This window comes from Rhinopithecus roxellana, chromosome 20, assembly GCF_007565055.1.
Source record: "Rhinopithecus roxellana isolate Shanxi Qingling chromosome 20, ASM756505v1, whole genome shotgun sequence".
Classification (NCBI taxonomy): Eukaryota; Metazoa; Chordata; class Mammalia; order Primates; family Cercopithecidae; genus Rhinopithecus; species Rhinopithecus roxellana.
The window spans coordinates 29,485,813-29,512,745 of record NC_044568.1 but is presented as its reverse complement, the minus strand read 5'-3'; the positions used below and the strand labels follow the sequence as shown (position 1 = coordinate 29,512,745).

The window sequence follows — 26,933 nt, the reverse complement described above, 5'->3', positions numbered from 1 at the left end:
GGAATAAAATATTACAATATTGGCTGAGTGCGGTGACTCACACCTATAATCCCAACACTTTGGGAGACCGAGGCAGGCAGAGCACCTGAGGTTAGGAGTTCAAGACCAGCCTGGCCAACTTGGCAAAACCCCATCTCTACTAAAAATACAAAAATTAGCCAGGTGTGGTGGCACGCACCTGTAATTCCAGCTACTCAGGAGGCTGAGGCAGGAGAATCGCTGGAACCAGGAGGCAGTGAGCAGAGAGCGCGCCACTGCACTCCAGCCTTCGCAACAAGAGTGAAACTCCGTCTCTCTCTCTCTCTCTCTCTCTCTCTCTCTCTCTCTCTCTCTCCACACACACACACACACACACACACACACACACACACACACACATCTATTTGTATATGTGCATACATAGATATGCATATATATGTATGTGTGTATATATGTAAAACTAATTTGGTTAAAAAAACTAATGGTATTTTTCAAAAAATTCTGCTTTATTGCTGCTCAGAGTCAATGGTTCTCACATTTTGCTGCTGGAGGTGGGGACGGGGGCAGATGGGATGGGGCCCTGCACACTGAGTGGAAATGGGCTCTATTTCCTGTCCTCTGACTCCAAGGGTCAACACTTTTCTGGCTAATTCTATCCGTGGATCCGCCCAGCTCTGAAGCCCAGTGGGGCCTTCACCGCATTTTTGGGACGAGGCTGCCATCTGCTGGCCGCTCAAGGAAAAGGCGGCAGCTGCATGTGGCCTGGGGAGGGACCTTGCCTGGAGTGTGATGGAGACATCCCAGCGTGTAGAGAGTTCCCTCACCCGTGACGTGGGCAGTGTCCCACAGCGGCTCTGGGAAGGGACAAACTGGGGTAAGAGAGTCAACCTCAATGGGCAGATGACCAGCAGAGCTGTGACGGGATGGTAGCACATGGGGTTTCCAGGGACACTTCAGGACCCAAAAAAGAGAAAAGCCAGGACTGGGGAGAAGGGAATAACAGACAAAAGATTTTTTAAGAAAGATAAACCCCCTAGAAGGAGAAGCAGGTGCCACTAGAGAGTCCAGAATGGGGAACAGAAGGTTCAAGCTCCAGGGCACTGGACTTCCGTTCCATCCAGGGATTGCATCAACCCCTATAGTAGCTCATTCCCACAGGGATTTGTCTGCTGTTCTCTCCTCTCTGCCTTGAACATTCTTTCTTGCCCCAGTCCCCTTCCTCGGAGTAAATGTTTGTTCAGTGCTCGGGTCTCAGTAAACTATGCCCACACTGCCTCCAGGAAGTCCCCATGGGCTGCCTTTTCCTCTGCACCCTGTTCCTGCCTATAACCTCAGGTAGCCCTGTTCTGGATCGGCCTGCTTACTTGTTTACAGTTTTACTGTTTACTTACCCTCAGGAGATTCCAAATTCCCTGAGGGCAGGGATGACATTGCATCCCCAGCACCAGTGCAAGCAAGAGAGTGAGAAACCTTGGTTTACTAAATTGATTTTTTATGGCATTTTTGGAAAATCAGACATCATAATCTGGAACAGAAAGGAAAGTACTTTGAAACATATTTTCCCCAACAACAAAGTCTCCCCAGAAGTAAGGTGAAAATGATTGCCTTTTCTATTTATCTATAACCACATGTGGAGGGTGGGGGAGTGAGAACAAGAAAGAGAGAAAACAAATTATTTTATTTTCAGTTGTCATATGTTGTAAGTTATGCTGTCCTTCAGTAAACAATCATAGTAGACAGCTGCTATTTGGGGTCTGGCCAGCATCCATAGCCATTCTTCCTTCAGGTAGTAAGAGCATCTCAATTTTACTTTGGCAAAAAAACCTCTTCTAGTCTCCATCTATATGATCCAGGGCAGCAAATCCCATCCCCAGGCCCAAGTATGGGCACGTGGCTCAGGCCTGGCAAATCGCGGTATGCCAACAGCCTAGCACATGACTGGTCAGGAACAAGCACATGACCCAAGTTGGCCCAGTGAGATTTTACCCTGGAATCATTGAGGCAAGAAGACCTGGGGGTGCCAAGTGTGTAGGACGTGAACCTGGAGCTGCAGGCAACCATATTGCCACCATGAGGCAAGAGAAGGTCAGAAAGTGAAGCCAAACAAAGGAAAGCAGAGCTAGGAGAAGAGAAACGGAGACCTCAAGACAAGCATCTTTTCATTCTGGCACCCAACCCTGAACTTTTTCTGTACCTTTCTGTTACAAGACCAACAAACTCTTTTTTTTTTTTTTTTTTTTTTTTTTTTTTTTTGCCAAAGTTAGTTTGAAGGAGTCTCTGTGTCTTGCAACTGAACAAGTACTAGCTAACATAAAAAGCAGAATGAAGATGGCTGGGCACGGTGGTTCATGCCCATAACCTCAGCACTTTGGGAGGCCAAGGCAGGCCGATCACTTGAGGTCAGGAGTTCCAGACCAGCCTGGCCAACATGGTGAAACCCTGCCTCTACTAAAAATACAAAAATTAGCCAGGCATAGTGGCACATGCCTGTAATCCTAGCTATTCAGGAGGCTGAGGCAGGAGAATTGCTTGAACCCGGGAGGCAGAGGCTGCAGTGAGCTGAGATTGTGCCACTGCACTCCACCCAGGGCAACAGAGCAACACCCTGTCAAAAAAAAAAAAAAAAAAGAGAAAGAAAGAAAGAACAAAGAAAGTGACTTTTCCTTAGTTTTATTTTTTACAAAGTCAGTACAGCATTTGCAACACTTCTAACACAGATCAGAAAACGATAAGCTTTTACCTTGTTATAAAATTATTCAGCATATAAGTTAAAAGGAGAACCACACGATCACTGAATCCCATGTCTCCAATGGTGCTGGGGTTCTAAGGCTTTGAGAGCCATCAAGTAGCCTGTTCCAGCGTTTCCATCCAGCAATCCCCGCCCCTCCTACATTTACCCCTGCTTCCAGGAGAAGTTATCATCTCCGAACAGAAGGTCGCAGACTGTGGGCCCCGAAGCTGCCCCTGTGTGAACCTCTGAGCTCAGCCACCAGCCTCCATGAAGTCTCCACATCTCCTTATCTCAGTGAAGAAGTGGCTGTGGCCATGAGGGCTGCGAACAACGACCCAGGCTTCTTCCGCAGGACCTCTGGCCGATCAAACTCTACCACCTGGAGGGTAGAGAAAGGTGAGGGGAGGATCAGGGCACAGCTGAGCTTGTGTCCTTGGAGGACTCAAAGGCATCCGGGGTAGCAGCCTGAGCCCTCATCCTCCCACCAGCCCAGGGACGCAGGCTTCACCTTTCCATTGGCCATAACCAGGATGCGGTCACAGTTGAGCACGGTGGTGACACGGTGGGCAATGATGAGCACGGTGCAGCCCTGGAAGGCTTCACGGATTGTGCGCTGGATCAGGGTGTCCGTCTCTGTGTCAATGGAGGCTGTGGCTTCATCGATAAGGATGATCTGATGAATACAAAACGGGTGAAGACATGTACTTCAGGCCCTACAGACCTGGGTCTTGTCCTGGTTTACCACTAATTCACCAGGGCCCTTCCTCTTCAGGTCTCCATTTCTTCAGCTGGGAAATGTGAGAATTGTGCTGAGTGCAAAGTCCACTCTGATTGCTGATGATCCATTACCTTATGAAGAGAACGTTAGATCTCAACCAGGAGCGAACTGCATTTTGGTGGCCAGAGAATTAAGTTCTTGGAAATGAAAATGGCCCAGTGGCAACTTCTTGTTTTATTAACTGCTTTTCCATTTACCTAAATTAAAGTGGAGCAGTGTTCTCCAAGAAGGGGCAGGCACACACCCCAGGAGGTACATGAGATGATTTCTCCAGCATATGGATAAACACTCTTTTTAGTTTAACATTTTTGTATTTATTTCATTAATGATATGCATGAGGAAACTGTAACTCGCACTGAAAGTGTGATTTCACAAATGGCACTGCTTGGGATGAGGCTGTTTTTGAAAACGGAATATCATTAGTAAATCACAGGGTAGGTGGTACCTAGAGATGATAAAAATCATTGAGTAATGACTCAAATTTGGGAAGCAATACAGAGGAAGCCATTGCTGCACCAAATGGCTATGTAATTGAAATAAGGAAGTGTGAAGTGAAGAAAGTACTATGTTCATCTCTCGGAAGAAGGGGGGGGAAAGTCCTACCTCTTCTGAAATTTTCCCAAGCTTTGGGTCCCACTGAGCTCTTTTCCCACAGCTCTGACAGTTTGCACCAACATTCTTTGCATTTATCATTAATTAACGTGTGTTAATTATTTATTTATCATTAATATTTGTGTGTGTGTGCGCATATGTGTATGAGTATGGAGGAGGTGTGTACATATGCATGCATAAGTATGTGTGTACATGTGTGTGCTGCCTCACCTATGTAAGAGAAGGGTTGCCCCAGGCTACCCCACATACTCAAACACCTGAAATTATGGACAAAATATCCAGAAAGCTTCTAGAAGCCCTGTTCCACCAAATTTTTAAAAATATGCAATTTTGCAGCCATAAAAAAGAATGAGTTCATGTCCTTTGCAGGGACATGGATGAAGCTGGAAGTCATAATTCTCAGCAGACTAACACAGGAACAGAAAACCAAACACCACATGTTCTCACTCACAAGTGGGAGTTGAACAATGAGAACACATGGACACAGGGAGAGGAACATCACACAACAGGGCCTGTCGGGTGGTTGGGGACAAGGAAAGGGAGAGCATTAGGACAAATACCTAATGCATGTGGGTCTTAAAACCTAGATGATGGGTTCATAGGTGCAGCAAACCACCATGGCACTTGTACACCTATGTAACAAACCTGAACGTTCTGCACATGTATCCCAGAACTTAAAGTAAATTTTTAAAAAAATGCAATTTTGCCCTGAATCAGCATCTGTCATCCAATTCGCAATTCTAATAAAGATAAAAGGGATGTCCTGCATCCAAGTTTTTAAAAGAGTACACAGTAGGCAATTTTAAAATCAACAAGTTCTAATGTGTTGTGTTTTTCTGAGAAAAGAGAATCATCATTAGGTCTAGTTGGAGACCATTTCAGCTCAGATGTAAGGAATCCGGCTATCAGGCAGCCCAGGCTGTGAATCTCATCTACCATGCCTCACCCACACCACAAATACATGTGGAATGGCACTCAGTGAAATGAATAAGCCCATTTTGCATTAATTTTTGTATAAGGTGTAAGGAAGGGATCCAGTTTCAGCTTTCTACATATGGCTAGCCAGTTTTCCCAGCACCATTTATTAAACAGGGAATCCTTTCCCCATTTCTTGTTTTTGTCAGGTTTGTCAAAGATCAGATGATTGTAGATGCGTGGAAATAATTAAGAAAATGTGGCACATATATACCATGGAATACTATGCAGCCATAAAAAAGGATGAGTTCATGTTCTTTGTAGGGACATGGATGAAGCTGGAAACCATCATTCTCAGCAAACTATCGCAAGGACAGAAAACCAAACACTGCACGTTCTCACACGTTCTCACTCATAGGTGGGAATTGAACAATGAGAACATTTGGACACAGGTTGGGGAACACCACACACTGGGGCCTGTCATGAGGTGGTGGGAGGCAGGAGGGATAGCATTAGGAGATATACTTAATGTAAATGACGAGTTAATGGGTGCAGCACACCAACATGGCACATGTATACATAGGTAACAAACCTGCACATTGTGCACGTATACCCTAGAACTTAAAGTATAATAAAAAAAAAAAAAAAAGAGGAAAAAAGAAATGAATAAGCCCTTTGGATTCCGTCGTCGTCGTTGTTGTTGTTGTTGTTGTTGTTGTTGTTGTTGTTAAGACATAGAGTACAGAGCCCAGTGTCCCATGGTGGTGAAGGGAGAAGGAACCGGTGTGGCTTCCCTCATCATGTGTAGTCTGTGGCTTCCCATGGCCACACAGCAGTGGTGGCCTCACCTTGGAGTTGCGAAGCACAGCCCGAGCAATGCAGAGCAGCTGCCTCTCCCCCACAGAGAAGTTTCCACCACTGTCCACCACATCCGTATGCAGCTTTTTGGGGAGCTTTGAGATCTGCGATATGGGAAGAAGAGACAACATAACCTGGAAGCCACTGTGGAGTGAGACCCAACCTGACCTCATCAGTCTCCCGCTATTTTGGAAGCCACTGTGGGGTGAGACCCATCCTGACTTTGTCAGTCTCCCACTGTATTGGCAACACTCCCCTCCTCTCTCTATGCTCCAGCCTCTGTCTTCTTGCTCTTTAACCGTGCCTTGCTCGCTCTCATCTCTGGGCCTTTGCATACACTATCTCCTGTGCCCAGAATGTCCTCTCAAAAGATCTTTCACCAGCTGCCCCTCAGTTCTTGGTCTCAGCTCAGCTGTCACCTGTTTAAAGAGACCTTGCCTGGTCACCCAGTTGAAAGGAACTGCTCCTGCACTGAAGTTTCTATGCGTCTCATTACTACCTATACAGCCCTCACCAGTATCTGAAAGTATCTCCTGCATTTACTTGTTGCCTTTATCTCTCATTGAATGTACGTTCCAGGAGGACAAAGACCTCATCTGCCTTGTCTTTGCTGTGCCCCTGAGCCTAGAAGAGTGTCTGGCACACGGTTGGTGTCTGAGTGCCATCAGCCTTGACTTAGGAATGCCAAGTCATCTCATCTCCATGAGAGGATGCATCCATGACCCGAAGCAGCAGCAGCTGGCACACCACATGAGGGGAGCCCACAGGAGCAGGCCCCCATGGGCGATGCAGACTTAGATCAAGACTTGGGCCTTGGAGCTACTTACGGCCTTGGTCAGTAATGTCCTCTCCAAGGCATCCCAGATCTCCTGGTCGGTGTGACGGTCAAAGGGATCTAGGTTGAATCTGCCATATGAGAGAAAGAGAAGTGTTCAACAACATCACCCAGCCTTTGAACACTCATTTATATGCCCAGTGAATGACCAAGAATGTTTAGAACTGGATTATGGGGTTTAGGGAAATGCATGGAACCACCACGAATGGAGATTTCCTGTGCCTCCCAGCAGCTGTTCCTTCTGCAGGCAGCAGCCCCGGGTTTTGTTTAGGGGCCACCTCCTCCCCAATCCCCCAGCCCATGTGTTCCAAAGTGGGCTCCGCCATCCACTCCAGATGGAGCGAAGGGCTCAAGGATAAGCCAATCGACATACAGCAACCGCTGGCCACAGTGCTTAGCTTGGGGTGGGAAAGTAACCAATCAGAGTGTATCTCAGGACTTTTCAGGCTACCATGGGGGAAGAGACGTGTGGAGAGATTGCAACCATCCTCCCACAGGATTGGGACACATGGAGCTCCCCAGGGCCCTCATGTGGAGTTGAGAATGAAGCAAGACAATGCTAGGGGAAAACCGGGCCCTGGAACTCAGCCTTGGCCTCCCCATTATCATGCATGAGTCATTAGAGGCCACTTTTGCTTAAGCCATTTGGGTTTTGTTTTATTTTGTGATAGAAAGTACATAATATTTATCATTTTAACCACTTATAAGTGTATGATTCAGCAGCATTAAATACATTAATAATGCCATGTAACCATTACCACTATTTATATCAAAACCTTTTTCATCATTGTGCTGGGTATGGTGGTTCACACCTATAATCACAGCACTTTGGGAGGCTGAGGTGGGCGGATCACTTGAGGTCAGGAGTTTGAGACCAGCCTGGCCAACATGGTGAAACCCCACTCCACTAAAAATACAAAAATTAGCCAGGCATGGTGATGCGAGCCGGTAGTCCCAGTTACTTAGGAGGCTGAGACAGAAGAATCACTTAAACCCAGGAGGTGGAGGTTGCAGTGAGCTGAGATGGTGTCACTGCACTCTAGCCTGGGTGACAGAATGAGACTCGGTCTCAAAACAAAACAAAACAAAACTTTTTCATTATCCCCAACAAAAACTCCATACCCATTAAACAATCTCTCCCCTCCCCACCAGCCCCTGGTAACTTCTATTCTGCTTTCCATCGATATGGATTTGCCTATTCCAGCTACCTCATATAAGTGGAATCATGTAGTATGTGTCCTTCTGTCAGGCATCTTTCACTTCATGTCCATCCATGTTGTAGCATGTATCATTTCCCTTCTTTTTAAAGCTGCATAATACTCCATTGTACGGCTATACCACATTTTGTTTTTCCATTCATCTGCTTATAGATGTATGGCTTGTTTCTACCTTGTGGTTACTGTGAGTAGGGCTGCCCTAAACACTAGTGTACACATATGGGTTGAAGTCTCTGCTTTCAACACTTTGGGATACATAACTAGAAGTAAAATTCCTGGACAACATAGTAATTCTATGTTTAACATTTTTTGTTTGTTTGTTTTTGAGACACTCTGTCAGCCTCTGTCGATGAGGCTGGAGTGCAGTGGTGAAAACACAGCTCACTACAGCCTTGACCTCTTGGGCTCAAGCAACTACCCTGCCTCAGTCTCCTGAGTAGCTGGAATCGCAAGCACAGACCACCATGCCCAGCTAATTTTTGTTTACCTTTTTGAGGAACTGCCAAATTGTTTTCCATGATCTCTGCACAATTTTACGTCCCCACTGGCAATGCACGAGAGTTTCCATTTTTCCACATCCTTGTTAACACTTGCTATTTACCTTTTATTATTGTTATAGCCATTTTAGTGCATGTGAAGTGGTAGCTCATTGTGGTGGGGCTGGAGTTGCTGTTTCTTGCAGTGAAAAGAATCCTAACATCCAGGTAACTGACAGGAGAGAGGGAATCTATCTGGACTTTACACCCAGCAAGATTTACACTTGCATCTGGAACAGGCAGCAAGTGTCTATACACTTGTCTATACAGCAAGTGTCTATACACTTCCCTGCTATTACACTGCATATACACTTGTCTATACAGCAAGTGTCTATACACTTCCCTGCATACACTTCCCTGCTATTCAGCCACGCAGCCCTGAGTGAAACCTGTCAACCTCTGCTTTATCCTTCCCCAGCTGTGCTGGCCACACATATCTTGTGCGTAGGGCTAATGTGTACTAAAGAAGTGGCAAGTCTTATTTGCATGACATTTGATGTCTCCAAAGCACTTTCATAGATGGATTATTTGACATTTTCTCCTCCATGAGATGAGTATGCCCCTTTCTTATCAGTTTTAAATGGCTTGTTCAAGGTCGTGCCACAAGCCAGTATGAGAGCCAGGCTGACATCAAAGACACTCAGAGAGACGCTTAAGGGTAGAGCCTTAAGTTCTAAGGTACGATTTCAAGTCCACATTTCTTTCTGCAGCAAGAGGTGTGCGGAATATCGTAAGTTATGGGTTTAGAACACCTAGGGTTATATCTCATCTTCACCATTTCTCTGTGTGTCCTTAAACAAGTCCCCTTCCTCTCTAAATTCTGTGCCTTCATCTGTAAAATGGGGATAATGAAAGGGCCTCACAGGGTTGCTGGGAGAGTTAAATTAGACAGTATACTAAAGCATTCGGTTGGCACATATAAATGCTCAATAAATTATTTATATGTTTGTTTTTTAATAGAGTCAGGGTCTTGCTGTGTTGCCCAGGTTGGAGCACAGTGGTTATTCACAGGCATAGTCATAGTTAAGTTCATATTTTTGCTACTCTTCATGCCAATGCACAGGAGATTTGGCCACATTCTCCTGTAATACAGAAATCCATCACTAAATGTCTTATCATTCCCCTAACACGACCATTTTGTTGTTGTTGTTGCTGCTGTTTTTTTGGGGGGGGGGGCGGTTGAGACAGAGTTTCCTTCAGTTGCCCAGGCTGGAGTGCAGTAGCGTGATCTCGGCTCACTGTAACCTCCACCTCCTGGGCTCACGCGGTTCTCGTGCCTCAGCCTCCCGAGTAGCTGGGATTACAGACATGCACCACCACATCTGGCTAAGTTTTGTATTTTTAGTAGAGACGGGGTTTTGCCATGTTGGCCAGGCTGGTCTCAAACTCTGGACCTCAAGTGATCCGCCTGCCTTGGCCTCCCAAAGTTCTGGGATTACAGGCATGAGCTACCATGCCCCGCCTCACAACCCAGTCATTTTGAAACTCTGTGTCTGTGCACATATTGTTCCCTCTCCTTGAAAGGAGTTTTTCTCCTATTTCTTCCTGGCAAGCTCCTACTTAGCTTTCAAGACCCTGATCAAATGTCCCCTCCTCTGGGAAGCCTTTCTGGATTCACTCAGGCAGTGACTCATCCCACTCTGACTTAGCAATTACCTCTTCATACTGTGATTTATTGGGTCTTACCCCTGTACAAAACCATCTTCCCCACCCACACTGCGAGCTCCTGCTGGGGGAGCAGGGGAAATGCACATTCACTAAACTGGCTCCAGTCCCTAGCACAGTGTCTGGACCAGGCAGAAGCTCAGAAAAGGCAAGTTAAATGGGTGGAAGGATGAATGAAGGAATGAATGAATGAAGCTCTGGGGCCCAGTTTATCCTCCTGGCTCTAAGAATTCTCCTTAAATATCACAAAACATGGGGGACCTAGCCTGCTTTTTAGAGCATCTGTCTTCCTCAGTCCCCATGCCTTTATGCTTCCTCCCAGATAAACTGCATTGTCAGCAGGAGCCTAATCTGGATAAAGCTTTGTCCCTGAGTTGACTTTTGAGGACATAGAAAGTGTAGTGAAGAGGATGGAAGATCTGGTTCTGTCTGCTTCACTGACTGGGCTGCCTGGATTTTTCTCACTTCACCCTTGTCCAGAATGTGTACCATTGAAGAAGCACTTCCTAAAAACGTCCCCAGGGGCTTTGCCCAGTGCACAGAGAGAATAAGCCACATCTGGACAAGAAAGAATATGGTAGCCTGAGTCCAAATGCTTAATGGTGTAGTGAAATCTGACCAATCCCATCAGGGTTTTGTTTCTGTTGTTTGTTTGTTTGTTTGTTTTTTAATAGAGTCAGGGTCTTGCTGTGTTGCCCAGGTTGGAGCACAGTGGCTATTCACAGGCATAGTCATAGTGTACTACAGCCCTGAGCTCCTGGGCTCAAGCGATCCTCCTGCCTCAGCCTCCCAAATAGCTGGAACTACAGCTGTGCACCACCATGCCCATCCAGTTTCTAAAAAATAAAAATAAGCTTTGTTTTTGCACAGAACATTATGGTTTACAAAGTGCTCTTATATATATTGAGGCCGCATTTAATCCTCAACAGTACTTCAGTGAGGTAAGCCTGGTAGGCATGAGTGGCCCAGCAGGCCAAGGAGGCCTGGAAATCAGGGCACTGGTCACCAGCTCACTATAGGCAGCCCAGTGCTGGAATCCTGGTCCTGTGACCTCCCTCCCGCAGGCTGCCTGCTGGCCGAGCACTCACTTGATGGTTCCCGAGAGCAGCACCGGATCTTGAGGGATCACTGAGAGCTTGGACCGCAAGTCCTCCAGGCCGATGCTGCAAATGTCCACGCCATCAATGAGAATCCGGCCTGCCATGGGCTCCACCAGGCGGAAGAGAGCCATGCCCAAGGAGGACTTCCCTGTGGGGCAAGAAACGAGCAGGGCCTCAGTTTCCTGCATCTGCACTAGTGGAAGCACAGGTCACACCTGGCGATCGCACCTGACCCACTGCCCTCCATGGCCCATTCTTCATCATTGTGAGCCCTGAAAGGGTAGGAGAGGGCTGGTGGCAGCTTCTTACAGCCTGGGTCAGAGGGCACACATGGGGCCCCTGGATCAAAGCCAGCCCACAGACATGTTTTGTTTCATACACACAATGTTAGGGTTACTTTGTAATTCCTTGACAGCATTTTTTAAAATCCTAGATATAAAAATGCAAATTGTATGTTTCTCTTGAAACTTAGTAGAACTGGCAACACTGGACCCATATACCCCCAGGCAACAGCTCAACTGGAGCTGAGCATGGCCGCTTGGTTGAGACACAGTGGCGTTCTCCAGTCACCACCCGCCCTCCCCAGCCCCCGTATGTCACACCGAGACCCATGGCACTCAGCTATGTCACCTGCCAGGCTCCAAAGCATTGGAGGTTTCAACCCTGTTCTCAAAGATAAGCTCTGTGAGGGTAGAAGCTGTGTGTCTTCTTTACCTGTAGATTTCCAGGCACATAGTAGGTGCTCATAAATACCTATTGAATGAATATAGTCAGTAGGGTCAGAATCTACTGAGAGCTTCTCTCTGCCAGACCCTGGCCCTCTCAGGGTTTCCACCAATCGGCAGGTGGAAAATAGCAAGAGAAGAACACCCAAAAGAACATAAGTGGAAGCTCTTCACCCTGCAGTGCGCGAGTGCTGAGGAGACAGAGACCAGGAAGGCTCTCATCATCCATGGGACTGCCTGGAGGAGGCAGCTCTGGGGTGTCCAGGGGTGGGGGACAGGGGACAAGAACCAAGTCTGAACAGTAGCTTTCGAACAATGCAAAGAAGCAGAGGGAGGGGGACTTGGGCCAGATCTCCCAGAAGTGACAGGAGAGGAAGACAGGGAGAGAAACTGAGGTGGTGAAAGGAAACTGGGAGAGGAAAGAGGAGGAGACAGAGGCTGATGAGAGCAGTCCAGGAAGGGGGTGGGGAGGGAGGAAAAGGGGAGTCTGGATTTAACTCCTGTCCTGCTCTTCATCCTGGCAGTGCCCTGCACTGCCCCTCCAAAAGTGCTCCTGCCCCAACCCTACACACCTCAGCTTAAGCAGTGGGCTCAGAGCCCAGGTATCCACAGCCTGGTACCACTGGCCCCATTATTCTGCATAACACCACCCTGTTTATTTTCTCCCTGGCAGCCACTGCAGCCTGCACCTGTCATATTTCTGTCTTTATTTGCTGGTCTATTTAACATCTCTCTCCTCCACTGGAATCCCATGATCACAGGGACCTTGGGTTTTGCTCACCAGTGTTTGTCTAGCACAGGGACCAGCACAGCGTGAGGACCTAATACATATTTGGGGGATGACTGAGCAAACACATGCCCCCAAATAGGTCTCATGCCGAAAGGGCAAAGGAGGAGCCGGGGATGCTCCCCCAGGAAGCTTAGCTCACCAGAGCCCGTCCTTCCCACGATGCCCACCACTTCGTTGCTGCGGATGGTCAGGTTGATACCATGAAGCACAGTGGGTGTGTTGTCTCTGTATTTCATGTGATAATCCTGAAATGTGATTTCCCCATGCTGTGGCCACCCCTGTGGACAACTTGTGCCTTCCATATGTAAAGGAGCTTCAGAGACACACATCTTGTTTTTGAAGAAAGAAAAAGAAATCAATAGTTATCATCCATCTCGGCCCATCCCCTGCAGGCCTGCCAGCCTCCCACTGTAGGGGGTGTGACCCACCCCAGCCTGCCCTGCGCCAAGGTCAAGCCCCCCGCTGTGTAATCAGAGGAACACCTCCCACCCTCCATGCCCTAAAACACACAAAATTTTCCCCAGAAGAGTGAGAAACCTGCACAGCTAATTCCCTTGTTATTAACATATAGCAATGTTCCTGATTTACTGTGTGACTCTAAAGAAATAGAATCCAAGGTAAAGAGAGTAAAGGCAGCAGAGACTCACCCCTTCGGGGGGTTTCATAGCCCTTGCGGAGACTTAATGTCTCTCTATCCTCATCCTATGAGACAGGCCTTTTTAGAGGCATTTACCAGGTGAGGAGATAGAGGATCCAACAACTTAAGATCAACAACCTACTTAAGATAAGTTCCACAACTTACTTAAGATCACGCAGTTTCAGGTTGGAACTCAAACCCAGATCTACAAGTGCAGTTGTGTGTGTTGAGAGGAAAGAACACTGAAGAAGTTGGGTCTGACCACCTGGCTGCAAGCCACAGCTCTCCGTGTCACAGCAGCATCCTGGGCAGGAAATCAGGGCCCTACAATTCTTAAATTCCACTTATGCAAGGGGGCAGGAGACCTGGTTTGCAGAGGGCTCTGCCAGCCCCAGCCTGTGTGATCTTAAGCAAATGTTCTGCCTGGGCCAACTTCGGTTTCCTTGTCTGAAAAATGTGGATAATCATTCAATCAACCTGATAGAATTATTCCATGATCCCATGAGATAATCTAGATAAAAAGCTTAGTGCCATGCTGGCTCGTAGAAAGGTCTCAATCACAACAATAAAGAACATGATGGAGCCTCACTACGGGTCAGGCAGTGTGCTACGCGCTTTACGTGTTATATCATTTCAACTTTGTGATAATCTGGCAAAGCGATGCTATCGTCTTTCTCATTTCAGAGATGGGGAAAAGAGTTTGAATAAGTTGCCCAGGTTATTCCAATGATTCAAATGACAAAGCTTAGACTTGAACCCAGGAAATCTGGCTACAGAATCTGTGCTCTTAACCACCACGACATAAATGGAAGCAATAATAGGAACAAAGATTATTGTCATCGTTATTATTGCAAACCTCTCATTTCTAAGAGGAGCAGATGATCTCCTCTTCCCCCTAGGAATGCTGTGAGGGATGTGGACAAAGTGAGCAGACAGGTGTGGAAGAGCTTCAGCAAGATGGTCAACAAAAGTCTGGGGAAGACGGGGAGGAAGGGCCAGGAGCCTGGTGTTTCCTGGGACGGTTTCAGGGCTCTGAGGTCACTGGGGCTTGTAGAGGTCACAGAAGTCATGCCCCAACTTGCATAGCTCCCCACACCAGACCCAGACCTGAATCACACCTTCATGTACTGCAGCATCCTCTCTGCAGCCATGAAGTATGCCTCTGTCTCCACGCCAGTCCGGGCAGTGGCCTGGAAGGTGGACGCCAGCTGGAAGGAAGGAGAAGTGTTGGGGGTCAAGAGGCTGCTGGGGTGTGCTCAGGCTCTTCAACGCTCCTGACAACCACTGATTGCCATTGCCCCTGAGTGACCCCTGAAACTAAGATAATTTTCCTAGCAAGAATGGAGCAGAGGCCCCTGGTGCCCCCTCAGCCCACTTCTGAGTCTAGCTGCAGCTGAGATGGGCAACTCTGGGGGAGAACCTCCCCAGACACTGTTCCACCTCAAATGCCCTCTGTATGTCTTTCTGCTCAAGACCTCTGCCCACATCACAGCAACCACCTAGCCTGTGCATGAGGGCATCCCAGAAACCCAGGAGACTTAAGGCTACTGAGAATGAACTTTGACTGATGGGGAACAAGAGCTAGCAGAGATAAATGCTCCCATCTCCCAGCCTTTGAGGGCATGGTCCTGGGAATATCCCATATGCTCCTCAGGAGATCCCAGGACAGTTGAGCCCTAGTGACATAGAACAGGGACCCCAATGTCACACTTCCATGATGACTTCCTCCTTCCCCATCTCACTTTTCTGCTCCCTCAATCCTGGTTCCTGGTAGCACCTCCCAAATAAGCTGCTCGCACCCAAGTACCTGTCTCAGGTCCTGCCTTCAGGGAAACCCAGGCTAGAGGAGTGAGGGACTCTTGGAATTGGGGGTACCAAAGATAAGGAAACTGAGACTCCAAAAGAAGAAATTATATTCATAGAAACATCTAGAAGCTGGAGGCAGAGCTGGGGTTGGAGCCCCCATCTATAACCTCAATTACCCTGGCCCAAGAAACGGGCAAACAGGACGTGCAGGGGGTGCTGGGTAACACATTCATCTACATTCATTCAACAAACTGGTGGATGGCTCTGTGCCAGGAGCTGGACCAGGCTCCATGTCCCAAAGTGTGGCAGATGTAGGCCTGCCCTCAAGGAGCTCCCAGCTGAATGGAAAGGCAGACAAGGCAACTAAGAATAAAGTGCAGAGGGGTGCACTCCACAACGGAGAAGCCCTGGAGTTCCACTGGGATGCACAGGAGGGGTCCTGGATGAGAGCACAGGGAAGGATTCCAGGAAGAGTCAGTCCTAGAGTGACATTTTTAAGGTGAAGTAAGATGCAGTGGGCTAAAGATGTGTGGAGAAGAGTGTTCCAAACAGAACAGCCTATGTAAGTGCTGAAAGCAGCAAGTTCACAGATTACATCCAGGCACCCACAAGCTGTTTGGCTATGGCTGAAACAAAACGGTGTGGGAAGGAGGGGAGCCCTCTGTAAGTCAGAGAAGGTAGGCGCCATGATGAAATGGTGCTTAGTCTGGAAAGGAGGCCAGGGGTGGGTTGGAAGACCACTTTTCCTCCCATCCCCCAGTGTATCACACCCTGTGGGCTGCCTTGCCAGCATCATGTTCAGGTGCCTGATGGCCTTATGCTTCAGGGAAGCTTGGTTAATCCAAACCAATCACATTAATTCAACTTCTCTTACCAGAGATTGGTTTATGTGTGGGCTCATGATGCCATTCCGGCCATTGAAGGATGAGAAGGCATCAGATGGGTGTGTTCTTGAAAACTTCTCTTTGCTTTTAAAAAGGAACACATGGAAAAAGTTATCTCCTCTCTAGCCTTTGACTGTTATTGTGGGAGGATATGTCACTTGGGGCTGCAGCAACCATTTTGTGACCATGAATACAGACAGACTTGCAGACAAAGCCGGACTGTGGATGCCAGCACAAAAAGGTAGAATGATCAAGGGTTCTTGCTAGGCCACTAAAGGAGCCAACTGAGCATAGCCCTACCCCAGCCTTCTGGCTACATGAGAGAATAAGTTCCCGGATGGTCGAGGCCATTTTGGGTTGGTTCTTTGCCTTGCAGCCAGATGCATCTCTGGCATTTCCTGAGAAGCCTCTTAGGGCTACAAAGCAATGTGATGTGTGATTCCTGCCTCCCAATGCTCGAATGTAATTTTCTCAAAAGTGCATGCAGAAGTCAGTGAGGTTCTGGCTTGACTGCACAGAGGGAGCATATTGAGGTCAGGACCCCATAGCTGAAGTTTAGTGGACAGGAGACAGAGTTTTCGAAGGCTTCTGAACAAAGCAGTGACATGATGAAAACTATAATTAAAGATTACTCTGGTGAGAGTGTGGAAGGTGACTTGGAAAGTGCTGCAGGGCTGGGAATTGAGAAGTTATGACCAGGATGAAGATAAGATGCTTAAATAATACAGCAGAGCTTGAAAAGAAAAAATGACCCTCAAGGGCCATTTTGAAGCAGTCAGTCCGCCAGGCAGAGTTTCCCATTTGAGTCTCTGGTGGTATAACAACCTTGGAGCAACCGCCTGCTGTGAACGGGGCACCCTGGGAGAGATGAGCCTCTGCCTCGCTCCTTACAGGGGCTGCGCTTCGCCCTGAGCGTTGCCCTCCTGATCTATGTCCTGAAGCAGCAGCAGGAGGGATTTCTGGGCCTTAGTGGTTCCAAATCCCCTAAGACACTGGTGTGGTGCCTCTCCCTGAGAGTGCTGGAGGTCTGGGGGTCACTCTGCACTGGTGCATGTGTGTGTATCAGAGAGAGAAGGAGAATGTGAGCCTGTGCACACACCTGCCTCTGATTGGCTATGGGAACATGGCCAAGTTACTTAAACTCTCTAAGCCCTAAGTTTTCTATTTGTAAGACCAGAACAATAATAGCTAATATTCATTGAGCGTTTATTGCAGGCCAGGCACTACTCTAGGTTTTTACAAGCATTAAGTCTCACATTTACACATAATCCTCACAAGGCTATTATTTTTGAAACCTTTATTATCTCCCTTTTACAGATGAAGAATCCCAGGCACAGAGAGGTTAACCAATTTACCCAAAGCCACACAGCTAATAATGGGCAGAGCCTCTTTGAACCTGGATATTCCAAACCACATGTTCTTTTTTTTTTTTTTTTTTTTTTTTTTTTTTTTTGAGATGGAGTCTTGCTCTGTCACCCAGGCTGGAGTGCAGTGGAGCGATCTTGGCTCACTGCAAGCTCCATCTCCCGGGTTCACGCCATTCTCCTGCCTCAGTCTCCTGAGTAGCTGGGACTACAGGCACCCGCCACCATGCCTGACTAATTTTTTTTGTATTTTTTTTTTACCAGAGATGGGGTTTCACTGTGTTAGCCAGGATGGTCTCGATCTCCTGACCTCGTGATTCACCCACTTTGGCTTCCCAAAGTGCTGGGATTATAGGTGTGAGCCAACACACCTGGCCCCAAACCACATGTTCTTAACCACTTTGCTCATCTCATGCAGTGGGGTGAGCATTGAATGCCTGGAAGAGAGCACGGCCAGTGCCTGGCATTGCACCAGCTCAGTGGAAGTCTGTTTCAAGTCTTAGGCACATTTAAGTTTGAGAAGCCCTGTTCTAGGGGCCGGGCTGCGAAACTTACCTTTTAAACGACACTTCCAGGTGATTCAGAAAGGTTTGACAGCTCAATCAGGATAGGAATGGTTAGGTACAAAGACAGCAGCCCGGAAGCCAAGAGGTCAGGGTTCTCTTTCCAGCTCTGCTAACATGCATCTGTTTGGACAACTCCTTCCCTTGTCTGGGCCTCAGTTTCCCCAACTGCACAATATGAGCATTGGACTCTGTTGCCTGTGGGCTCCCCTTCATTCCCAGTGCCCTGTGATTCTATTAAATACCTTTGAATACAGACTTCCCAATTCAGAGCTGACCATGAGGAAACAGAGCAAAGCAGCCAATTTCAAAAGGCCAAGCACATAGCTCCTAAGACCACATGTGGCCAGAACTTAAGGTGTCACTGAATACCTGAGGACCCCCTGAGTCTGCCCAGAAGCCGCAGGCAGAGGATGAGCAAAGCTCAGAGAGGGCCCACACAGAGTCACCTCCTCACCTGCAGCACGATGGTGAGAGCCATGGCTTTAAAGGAGTAGGAGGTGGAGGATATGCCAAAAGCCACGAACAGGGCAACAGCCAAAGTCACAAGGTTGGTCAAGATCTCCAGCCTCAATGCCACCCATCGCGTGGAAGACAGAAACAACAACAGGTAGTTATTCCGCACATCAGTCAGCCTCTTAAACCTGAGAAGGAAAGCACAGACTAAGAACCACGTGTTTGTCTGACCCAGGGTCTCCCCAGGTCAGGGTAGATACCGGCTGCTTCCTCCAGCATCCAGTTTCCCACTCCCAGCAGCAGGGCCTGATTTTTCTTTCGGGAGTTACTCCCTACCACTTTCTCAGCCATGAATTTGGGTGAAGTTGACCTGACTCCTAAACCAGATTGAGGAGTAGGCTCTGGTGGTAAGGCCCATCCTTAGCACGCACTCCTCGCCTAACCTCTGTGACTCACTCAGAGATGGGTGAGTTACCCTAAATTGGCCACAGAGAGTGAATAAATGCCAGGACGTGTGAATGAGTGTAGGAGTGGTTCCTTTCAGTGGGATGATGGGAGATCTGAAACTACCATTCTGCTACTAGGAGGGGAGCCTGGAGCCACCAGAGGGTCTCTGGAAGCTTAAAGGTAAAATAACACAGTGGAAGGCAGAGCAGTAAAGCTGAGACACCCGGGGAACATTAGCTGAGTCTCTGGATTAAGCCTCACTTTAAGCAAGTCCTCCTTCCCAGCCTTTTGTTATGAAAATTTTTATAAGTACCAAGAGATTAAGAGCTTGATTTAATGAACATCTGTATACCCACTAATGAAAAATTTTTAAAGTACCAAGAAATTAAAAAGTTGGTTCCAAGAACATCTGTATACCCTCTACCTAATTTAGCAATTGTTACTATTTTGCCATATTTAAGTCATACTTTCAAGCTAGTTTGAATTAGTTTTTTCTGTCACTTCCAACCAATAGAGACCTACCAATTTCCAATTTTCACATACCACCATCACAGTTTTCCATATCAATCACAACCTATACTGTTAATTGATTAGTATTCTTATTTTACTTGCTTTGAGAATGTATATTAAAAGAAACTTTACTCACAAGCTTAAATTATATAAATAATGGCTTTGATATGTTAGTTGCATTTTTTCTAAAGTACATTCAAATAAAACTTTGATTATTGAAATTAAATATTCATTTACACATCAACTAAAACCATCTTACCATCTGAGTGGGCTATCACCCCAGCACAGTGGCCCTTCTGACTCACTCTGTCCATACCCTCTGAATCTTTGCATAAGAGATTCCAAATTCCATCCACCTTACCTTTCTATACTGACTGAGTCACCTCCACCTTGAGGCCTTCCCGGATTAAACAAAACAGACCCCGGTCACTCTGTGGCCCCTGTGCTCAAGCCACCTTGCTATCCTTCAAACCTACTCCCCCATCTCATGGTCTTTGCATTTACTGTCCCCTCTGCCTGGAGAGCTCCTGCTCACATAATTCCATAGCTCAACCCACACTTGATTTAGATCTCTGCTCAGGGTCCTTTTCTCCGAGACCTTCCCCAACAACAGCTCCAATCCCTCCAGTCTGTCTTCATCTGCGTGTCTTGATATATACCTTGGGGCAGGGTTCTCAGTGTGGGCTGAGCGAATGCATCCCTGCAGGATCCCCTCAGTCCTAGAGTCTGCACAGACTTTGAGTGGTCTATAATGCCACTGAGAGAAGGTGCACAGTTCATCCAATATTCCAGCTAACTGAGCACATACCATCTCCCAAATGTGTGTCCAAGTCTTACCCAGGCTTCAAGGCCAGCTCAGATGCCACCTCCTCCTGAAAGCCTTCTCTGATCCCCCTAGGCCACCTCCTTCCCCTCTGAATTCCCAAGTAGTTTATCTGCCCCTCTTTGATGCCATCTATCTTCTTCAATCATGTATAATTACCAAAAACATGTGCCTGTTTCTCCCTTTTCCACCAGACTATGAACTTCTTGTAGGTGAAGACCGTGCTTGATTATCCTCTACAAACAGATAAGTTCATGTTACACCATTAAACCTCAACAACAATCATAGGACTTGTTTGCTTGTTTGTTTCAACATTTAGGAGGCAAATCTATGGCATGAGTAGTGAAGGAAGTTCTATTATTTAGAAAGCTATTGTTCCTCATTATTTTGTTAAAGTTAGATATTTGTTTGGAAGTGAAAGAAATAACATAATGCAAGATGTGTTTGCACAGTAATGCACCCTATCATTAAATGTATGTATACATATGTCCATATATATATACACACAATATATACAAGGCCTTTAAAGTTTACAAACATTTTTCCTGTTATTTACATTTTTCATTATTATAAATGAAAGAATGGCTCAGCAGGTTCTGGAGGCTCAGAGAAATAAGTCCATCGAACAATGTGCTCTGGTGCTTTTGAGGATGATGCCATTCTCAGATGCTCCATTCTTTCCCTGATCCCCACCACCCCTGTGGTTCCATCATTCTCAAATGGCAGCAGAAGGACTCACTGGCTGATGAAGTCTTCAGTTTTTCCATAGACATGGATGGAGCTCAGGCCTTGCAGAGAATTGAGGATGTGGGAGAATAAAGGGGACCGGCTATAGTTCTCCAGTCTCTTGAACACACCGATGGCCTTCTTGAACATCCTGCATAGACAGTGGAAGTAAGGGACCTGGACCATCCACCTCTGGGACCATCTAATCTGGGTTGGTCCCAGCCTTGCTCCCCAAGTCACAAGCAAAAAGAACCTACTCACATATAATAAACGAAGCAAATAACCATGATTGTGGCTCCCATTAACAGGATATATGGAGACAGCATACTGATAACCAACAGGATGGCGATCACCAGCAAGGACAGGACCATGAACTGCTCTGAAAAGATGGGCAAGAGCTGGTCCAGCTCTTCCAAGTCCCCTGCGAAGCAGTTCAAGAGCCGGCCTATTGGGATGGTGTCAAAGAAACTCATGGGGCAGCGGAAAACCTGCAGGGACAAAATCAGTGTGGACCGTGAGAGAAGCTGCAGGCCCTCCTCAAGACTGGATGAAGATGTCTATTACCCTTGACTCTAAAGAGCCATGGGATGTGATCCCAGGGGTCTCCAGGGCAGGCAATGTAGAGCAATGGTTTAAAAGCACGGATGGGCTCCATGGCTACCTGACTCCTCCACCTACTGCTGTCCGACCTCGGGCAAGTACTGAGCTCCTCTGAGTCTCAAGGTCCTTGTTAGTGAAATGGGGATGAAAACGATGCTTCATAGAGTTGTAGTGAGGATCACACAACTCCTCAAATATACTAAACACTGAAGTGTATAATTTAAAAGGGTGAATGTATGGTATATGAATTATATCCTGTAAAGCTATTAGAGAGAGAATACATTGAAAATGCTCCAAGCAGTGCCTCCCCCTGAGGTAGGAAGTGAGACTTGACTCTGGAGGTGGGGTTTGAACGCCAGACCAAATTGAGGACTAGCTAAAACAGGGGCAGGGTGGAAGCCACTTTCCATAAGACAGGCCTACCAGTGTGTCATGTCAGTTTACCACTGCCATGGCAACATCCAGGAGTTACCGCCCCTTTCTGAGTCATCAATGATTTGATGACTTGGAAGTTGCCACCCTTTTCCTAGAAACTTCTGTATAAACTGTCCCTTAATCTACATGTAATTAAAAGTAGATGTAAATATGACTGCAAACCTGCCCTGAGCTGCAACTGTCAGCACACTGCCTACGGGGTAGCCCTGCTCTGCAGGGTCAGTCATAGAGCTGCAACACTGCCAGAACTGCAACACTGACACTTCAGTAAAACTGTTTTCTTCTACCCTACCACTGGCTTGCCCTTGAATTCTTCCCCAGGCAAAGCCAAGAACCCTCATGGACTAAGCCCCATTCTGGGGTTTGCCTGCCCTGCGTCACCCTCAGGCATTCTATCCATACCAGCTCTTATTATTTTCTACAGATGGGACCATTTTCACTCAGGACTGCCAAAGATTAGCAGCAGCAATCCCACTGTGGTTGCACACGATTTGGACCCTTGGATCAAATTTAGCCATAACTGCCCACTTCTTAAAGGTGGCACCTCCAAGTTGATCTCTAACAGCCAGTGGGCATGAAGCCTTTCAGAGATCAAAGGACATTTCAAACCACAAGGTAGACTCTAATAAAAGCATTTTGTTTGGTGTCCTTGTTTTGCAGATGAGGAAAGTGAAGATTGCAGAAGAGGAAGTGGCTCTGTAACTTACTCATTACCCAAGTGGTTAATGGCAAAACTATGATCCAATTAGGCCTTCTGAGGCTTTCCCAAGCCTGGCACAGTCACTCTTCACAGAAGGCAATTTCTTAAAGATTCATGGCACTGACAAAATGACCACCTACATTTCCCCATGTACTTCTCAAGCTATAATGCAAGAAGTAGAAATGAATAGAAGCCAATGGCATCTATTAAAGCCAAACACACGGAAAGAGGAGGGAAGGACATTTTGACTACTAAATGTAATTATTTGAGCCATGAACTCTTCCCTATAGCTGCTCTCATTGCAAATGCGTGGATACTGCTGACCAAGTGTATTTTTCATGCATGTTTGCTTTCTAGCTGGTGGGGTAGTGAGGGTCGGAGGGGCAGATTTAGGGTCACCTTGCTTTTTCTGCCTCTAAAATGCCTTCAATTTTATTTCCAGAATGTTTTGTTAAATACTTGAGCTAAAGCAATCAGAATTGTCATGATCACTCAGAGGAATCAAAGGGCAAAAGGGTCACCCCTTCAAGGACTCTGAGCACGCCTTGTGGGTGCGGAGCATGGCGGGGTTGTGGAGGAGACACAGGAGCGGACCTCAGTTCCACTGTGGGTGAGGAAGCCGCATCTGTGGAAGCCCAGCATTACTCTGGATTAGAGACCAATGGTGGTGACAAAGGGAAAAGGGTTTCGGTTTCTGATTGTCTTCTAAGTATCAAAATGATCTGGGGTTGTTCTTGTTTGTTCATTTTTGCTTCATTATTTTTCTGTTGTGCTTGCAGTTGAGTGAATTTTTTCAGATTTATCCTTTACTTGTGATTCTTTAAAACTACAAAGACAAATTTGAAGTTTAAAAAGCCATGAAAGGACTGGAAAAATGAAAATACCTTAAATACAAAACACATTTTCATGGAAAGAAACTTGAACATTTCTCAAAATTAAAATACAAAATGTCATGTAGACGCATGGGCACTGGATATTTCTAGAATCTTGGAATGTGCCATCAAAAGAAACTCAGAGACCACCTGGAGGGCTGAGGGCCACCCCCAGAGGCCGGCTGGGAAAGTGTCAGGCCTCAGGTAGAATGTCCCCCTCCTGCTTTCTGGTTCTGCCAAGCTTTACCTGAGAGGTAGGGAAAAGCTTTGTCTCACCCTGCCAAAGTTGAAACACTTGATGGCAACACAATTTGCATTCAGTCTACAAGGAACGATGGGCCACTCCTCACCTCCCATGTCTCCAAATCAAAACCCCCACTCCCACCTCTGAGATCAGCCTTCCAGAAGTCCATTCGCCTCCCAGAAGTGCTCTGCTTTTGTTCACCTTCAGTCTCCTGGTCTTGAGCTGGCTAAATCTGATTCCTCTTTCAAGGAGAGAAGCTCCCGAGAAGGCTTTCTGGACTTTCCTCACTTTCTTCCCCTGCCCTCAAGCTAAGACAAGGTGCCTCTTACATTCTCATGGCCCTGTGTGCCCCATCCCATTTTCTTGTCCATCTTCCCCGTTAGACTATACACCCATGATGTATAGCGTACCATGATGGCCCAAACCCTACCTGCACTATGCATTCTCTAATGTGAGCCCCATGGCCACTGCAGAAACTGGCACATAGTAACACTTAGTAAGTGAGAGAGGGGAATGACATTTCCAAGAAGCAGTGTGATATCACAGACAATTCGGTGTGTGTATATATATATATTTTTTTTTTTCTTTTTTTTTTTATGAGATAGGGTCTCACTCTCTCCCAGGCTGGAGTGCAGTGGCATGAGCTTGGCTCACTGCAACCTCCACCTCCCTGACTCAAGCCATCCTCCTTGATCCTCAGTCCCCCGTGTACCTGGGACTACAGACACAAGCCCCCATGTCCAGCTAATTTTTATATTTTTGGTAGAGACAAGATTTTGCCATGTTGCCCAGGCTGGTCTTGAATTCCTGAGCTCAAGCAATCCGTTCACCTCGGGCCTCCCAAAATGCTGAGATTCCATGTGTGAGCCACCATGCCCAGCTGACAATTGAGTATTCTAACCAAACACATATTCCAACTTTAATATATGTGAGATTTCAGTATCCTCATATGTAAAATGAGGATAATATCCACTTCAAAGAGAACTCAGGGCAATCATAAGCAACTCTGTACGTGACCATGCTCAGCCAGTGGAGGCCAGCATTGCTGTGGCCCTCCATCAAGGGACACTGAGCTCTTACAACCAGACTTCCAGCAGCGGGAGAACTCAGCCGCACCTTCGTCACTCCCTCCTCATCAAGCAGCCGGGTTCACCCAGCTGCAACGACGACATTTTAGAAAAGGCAAAGCTATGAAGAGAGTAAAAAAGATCAGTGGTTGCCAGGAATTTGAGGGCAGGGAGGGAGGATGAATAGGTGGGGCACAGGAGAACTATTCTGTACCGTGGATACATGTCATTATACATTTATCAAAACCCATAGAATACACAGCACAAAGAATGCACCATAAGGTGAACCGTGGACATTCATTAATAATAATAATTAATAATGTATCAATATTGACTCATTAATTGTAACAAATGTCCCATGTTAATGCAAGATGTTAAGAATAGAAGAAATGGGCCAGGTGCAGTGACTCACAACTGTAATCCCAGCACTTTAGGAGGCTGAGATGGGCAGATGACTTGAGCCCAGGAGTTCAAGACCAGCCTGCGCAACATGGCAAGACCTGTCTCTACAAAAATACAAAAAATACAAAAATTAGCCAGGCGAGGTGGTGTGCGCCTGTGGTTCCAGCTACTCGGAGGTTAAGGTAGGGAGGACTTCTTCAGCCCAAGAGGTTGAGGCTGCAGTAAGCTGTGATCACACCACTGCACTCTAGCCTGGCTGATAGGCAGGTATATGAGAACTCTCTGTACTGTCATCTCAATTTTTCTGTAAACCAAAAGTGCTCAAAAAATAAAGTTGTCTGGGCATGGTGGCTCACACCTTAATTCCAGCTACTTAGAAGGCCAGTGTGGGAGGATTGGTTTAGCCCAGGATTTGGAGACCAGCCTGGGCAATATAGCAAGACCCCATCTCTACAGATAAATAAATAATTAAAGTCTACTAATTTTAAAAAAATAGGCCGGGTATGGTCGCTCATGCCTGTAATCCCAGCACTTTGGGGGGCTGAGGTGGATGGATCACTGGAACCCAGGAGTTTGAGACCACCTTGGGCAATGTGGTGAAACCCAGTCTCTACAAAAAATACAAAAATCAGTCAGATCTGGTGGCATGCGCCTGTACTCCCAGCTACTTGGGAGGCTGAGGCAGGAGGATCGCAGAGGTTGCCGTGAGTAGAGACTGTGCCACTCACTGCACTCCAGCCTGGGCTACAGAGCTCTAAAAAATAAAAAAATAAAAATGAAGCTGGGCAAGTTCAGAGCCCAGCCTTTAGCCCCGCCCAGCACCCAGGCCCATACCTTGTTGAACAGCTTGTTGTGCAGAGCCGTGGATGCCTTCCTCGTGACCTTGGTGAAAATCCCTGAGGAGCAGACCCCCACACAGATGAGGAGCAGGGTGTTGAGCACATACACCAGCTGGTAGAAGGACAGTTGAGGATTGTCTGCCATGTTGCCCGGGTCTGCCGTGGTTCCATTGCTTTCTCGGCTGCTATTGGTCTTCAAGAAAGAACAGGGGGTCAGACTGCAGGTGTCCAGGGGGAAATTCAGTGGCAGGGAAAGCCTTCTCCCTGGGGCCACGTGAGACTCCGTGGCTGGTAGAAGGTGAAGTTGTTTGCCCAAACCTCCCTGCTCAGCGCTTGGCTACTCTCTTTTGCCCTTCATTCCTACTGCCCTGCCCTGCACTAGGCCCTCAGAGTCTGCCCTGTGGACACTGCAGCAGCTGGGCCCTTGCACACGCTCTGCTGCGATCCAGCGAGAAGCTTGGGGACGTGATTTCCCAAAACTCCTCCTGGCATGGTTTCAGGCTAGATTTTGCCAAGGAGAGGCACCCACAGGGAAACAGAAAGGTGGAAGAGGAGAAGCCAGCACACTCAGTGGCAACTGTGGGCAGGAGCGTGGGGTGTGGGGTTTTTCCAGAGGCTGGAAGGCATCCTGGAAATCACCCACTTCAGTTCAGCTGAGATCCCTGATGACTGCTTCCCCTCCAATGGTTGACTGAGCCTCTAATTCCCTATATTAAATCCTCCGAAGCTCTAAATACTTAGAGTGGCTTCTGCTCTCCTGACCCAAACCTCCTGGTACACAATCCAGAAATTAACCACATGGAGCACTGTGGGGAAA

At 47.1% G+C, this 26,933-nt stretch overlaps 1 protein-coding gene across 3 annotated transcripts in view; it reads right to left on the bottom strand.

Moving 5' to 3' along the window:
- Positions 1–1,450: 1,450 nt before the first annotated feature.
- ABCC11 (ATP binding cassette subfamily C member 11) overlaps positions 1,451–26,933 on the bottom strand; it is an 81,640-nt gene continuing 56,157 nt past the window's right edge. For 2 of the 3 annotated variants that reach the window (XM_030924413.1, XM_030924412.1), the window contains 11 exons: positions 26,112–26,309; positions 21,219–21,445; positions 20,971–21,108; positions 18,453–18,639; positions 14,497–14,586; positions 12,881–13,070; positions 11,215–11,374; positions 6,701–6,779; positions 5,864–5,977; positions 3,219–3,383; positions 1,451–3,089 (listed from right to left, as the gene is read on the bottom strand). In XM_030924413.1, coding sequence (XP_030780273.1) covers positions 2,997–3,089; positions 3,219–3,383; positions 5,864–5,977; positions 6,701–6,779; positions 11,215–11,374; positions 12,881–13,070; positions 14,497–14,586; positions 18,453–18,639; positions 20,971–21,108; positions 21,219–21,445; positions 26,112–26,309 — 1,641 coding nt within the window. In that variant the 3' untranslated portion in view covers positions 1,451–2,996. The remainder of the gene's footprint in view (positions 3,090–3,218; positions 3,384–5,863; positions 5,978–6,700; positions 6,780–11,214; positions 11,375–12,880; positions 13,071–14,496; positions 14,587–18,452; positions 18,640–20,970; positions 21,109–21,218; positions 21,446–26,111; positions 26,310–26,933) is intronic. The other variant, XM_030924414.1, reaches the window with a different exon arrangement.